A 3,237-nucleotide genomic window follows, 5' to 3' on the forward strand; every position below is an offset into this window, starting at 1 on the left:
ATTTGTGGCGATAAGGAAAAATAATAAAATACTCTATTTGGAAAGAAAGACAAAGAGAAATTAATGTGACCCATGTCCTTGTTAACTTAGAAATGTCTACTTTGTGGGTTTCATAAAGAAAATTCTCCTTTGAAAATTAAACCCAACAAAATATGATTGTTGTTTGCTTGCTATTAATATCTCTTCAACCTTTTCAACCCATGCTTCGTCATTATAGTTAGGAGGCACGTGGAGTTGACTGTCGGTCTCTCTTCTTTTCTTTTCGAGATGAAGCCTTACTTCCTGCTAAAATAAAGCTTTAATTGTTTGGAGAAGGTAAGAAATTTTAATTTTTAAGATTTTATAAAATAAATGAAACTAAAATTGGAATTATACAAATTAACTAATGAGTCCAAGGTCGATGCCTATCCTCTCTCCCCTATTTTCGGGCACCTAAAGAAAAAAATAACACTATATCAATTTAAATATTTCTTTCCAATATGCAAAAAAAAAAAAAAAACTAATACTATACTAAAAATTTCATAAATGTCATTATAATTTCAAAAGTTAAATTAAAAAAACTTGAGCTTAGTCCATTTCTCAATACTAGGCATCCTAAATTGCACCTTCCGCTTTTTCATAAGATTGAACTCACCAACTATAGAATCTGTTGAAAATTCTCGAGCTATCTATTTTTTGATGTATGCCACCAAATTATCCTTCATTCTGTTGCGAAGCCTTGTCTTCACAATTTTCATGGCTGAATATGCTCGTTTGGTTGTTGCAATAGACACAGGAAGAGGTTAGCACAAGACAAATAATTCTATCAAGAAGAGGATAAATACTTAACTTATTTGTCTTAGGTAGCACTTGACACAACTCGACAACTGTAGAAGCTTTTTGCAACTCTGTGCTTTGTTGAGCATCAAGTCGAAAATGCTCCAATTGAATCTTCATGTGTAGCTTTTCTTGTTTCATAAAATCGTCCGGATAAAAATCATTCATAAGCTTGTAGATATCTTCTACCCAAAAAGCTTTGTAATTATCGTGTGGATCAAAAACATAGCTAAGAACAAGTAACTCCATTACCTCATCATTAAAGTGATTATTCATTTCTATTAGCAATGAACCGATACTAGTAATGAATATATCAAACCGATAGCGATGCTCAATTGTGAGGTTATCTCTCTAGATGCGAGACCAACCTTGTTCAGCTTTGTATAGAGCACTTAAATTAGAGACTTCTATCTCATGGCCTTTACAAAATAACTTCACTTTCTCAAACAAAGGATACCACCCATGTTCTCTTAATTTCTGGAGAAGCATTTTAGTTGATGACACTAGTTGAATCGTGTTTAGTATATCCTGCGATTTATACTGCAATGCTAGACAGAGATCATCAATGATTCCAAGCATCTCAATTAGGAAATGCAAGGTGAAAACAAAATCAACGGATGTCATTGCATTATATATTTCATCAGCTTCACTCCTTTGAGTAAGGTTTCTGAACTTGATGATATCTTGTAATACAACACAGACAGAATTGAACATCCTTATCAAGCTATTGAGAGAAGCTAAATGAGATCCCTATCGGGTATCGCCTGGACATTGGAGAGTACCGACTTGATTTTTCCCTTTGCCAGTTTCAAGCTCACCATTGTCAATCAATTCCGCGATATGAGATGCCTCAATGTCTCTTAATTGATCATGTCTCTTGCTTGAAGAAGCAACCAAATTGATTATACCAGTCAAGTATGAAAAAAATTGACAAATAGGAATAACCTCTTTGGATGCAGCTACTGGAGTTAATTGGAGATGATAAACGAGGCAGTGAACATAGTATGCAACTTAGCACTTTTTAGCAAATAACACTTGCAAGTCGTTTCATTCGCCACACATATTAGTTGCACCATCATATCCTTGACCATGAATATCATCTACATTAGGACAATGACGTAAAAAACTTCACAGATTGCCTTCTTCAAAGCTAATGATGTGGTATCCTTCACATGAACCAAATCAAAGAATCGTTCATGTATAAAACCTTCTTTATCAACAAATTGCAATACAATTGCCATTTTGTTCTTTCTTTGACTCATCACAAGCTTCATCCACTATAATGCAAACCTTTGAATCTCTAATCTCTTCCTGAATGAATCGTTGGATTTTACTCGTCAAAATAGAAAGAATGACCTTTTGAATAGTTGTACTGACATATTGTGCATTTTGAAAGGCATTTTCTAAGACAATTGCCCCCACATCTTCATTATAAGAAGCTAGAAGTTTTATTAGTTCAAGAAAGTTACCTCGATTTCTTGAACCTTATAGTTCATCGCATTCCCTAAAGACACAACCTTGAAATACAAGTGTCGCGTGTAAAATGATATGCGATTTGTGCAAGTATACACGTCGAATCAAGTAATAAAGTGATGAGTGAGTATCATTCCCACGAAGATCAAATTGAGGCATAAAAGTGGTCAAATTGTTATAATAGTGTTATTAATGCTATGGCAAAAAAAAAGAAGGTAAGTATACAGTGGCAATTAAAGGAATAGTGATGTATGCAATATGTGGCATTAATAAATACTTGGAAATGCTATGGCAAAACAAGAGTAGAAATGCAATGGAAATTATGAGAATTACTACGAGAATATTATCTAAATGAATAAATAACTAATAATGATGTGGCAAAGATACTATGGAATAGAATAAATGATATACGATGTTGATTTGGAAGGTCAGGATTACTAAAAATCTACCCTCACTGCTAATAATGCCTCAGCAAAATCATACTCAGTTTACTGCTCAAATGAGTTATAAAATAATCTGCTTTTTTTGAAAGTAAAAACCTCAAGTTACGTTGCCCGTGTCTATAGGCCTTAATATGGTACCATGTATTGTTTTCCTTCTGTATGAACGCCACTTTATGTGATATGGCCGTGGCTAGGAAACCAACTAAGGCTGCCGACGAACCCTTGGGGTTCCCAACAGGTCCTATAACTCGTGCTTGAGCGAAAAGATTCAAGAAAGGAGTTTCGGCTCTCATAGATGGGATTTAGTGCAATATCGTGGCTGGACAGCTTGAGAACATCGAACCAGGCAACCCATGCAACCTCCTTCAAGCTCAATTAGCTCAAATTTAGCTCGAGGAGCTCACCTTTAGTTTTCGTTGAATTCGCTGGAATAAATAGATTAAGTTGTTGATTAGTTAAATAGTTAATTAGCTTAAAATTAATTAATTTACTAAAATCTGGACAT

At 34.4% G+C, this 3,237-nt stretch overlaps 1 protein-coding gene across 1 annotated transcript; it reads right to left on the reverse strand.

Annotated features, from left to right (window-relative positions):
• Positions 1-693: 693 nt before the first annotated feature.
• LOC105797533 (uncharacterized) lies at positions 694-2,057 on the reverse strand. Its single transcript, XM_012627492.1, has 4 exons — positions 1,921-2,057; positions 1,599-1,696; positions 1,185-1,499; positions 694-1,094 (listed from the first exon to the last, which is right to left on the reverse strand). The coding sequence occupies exons 1-4, from the start codon at positions 2,055-2,057 to the stop codon at positions 694-696; spliced, it is 951 nt and encodes a 316-aa protein (XP_012482946.1).
• Between the last annotated feature and the right edge of the window lie 1,180 nt (positions 2,058-3,237).

This window comes from Gossypium raimondii, chromosome 9 (assembly GCF_025698545.1).
Source record: "Gossypium raimondii isolate GPD5lz chromosome 9, ASM2569854v1, whole genome shotgun sequence".
In the NCBI taxonomy this organism is placed as follows: Eukaryota; Viridiplantae; Streptophyta; class Magnoliopsida; order Malvales; family Malvaceae; genus Gossypium; species Gossypium raimondii.

Excerpts from the sequence above, each read along its gene's own strand:
- LOC105797533 (XM_012627492.1), bottom strand. The coding sequence starts at position 2,057 with ATGGCAATTGTATTGCAATTTGTTGATAAAGAAGGTTTTATACATGAA. Across the intron at positions 1,500-1,598 it reads CAAAGGGAAAAATCAAGTCG|ATATCATCAAGTTCAGAAAC; the intron begins GTACTCTCCAAT and ends TTGTATTACAAG. Across the intron at positions 1,095-1,184 it reads TCTATACAAAGCTGAACAAG|AAATGAATAATCACTTTAAT; the intron begins GTTGGTCTCGCA and ends CATTGCTAATAG.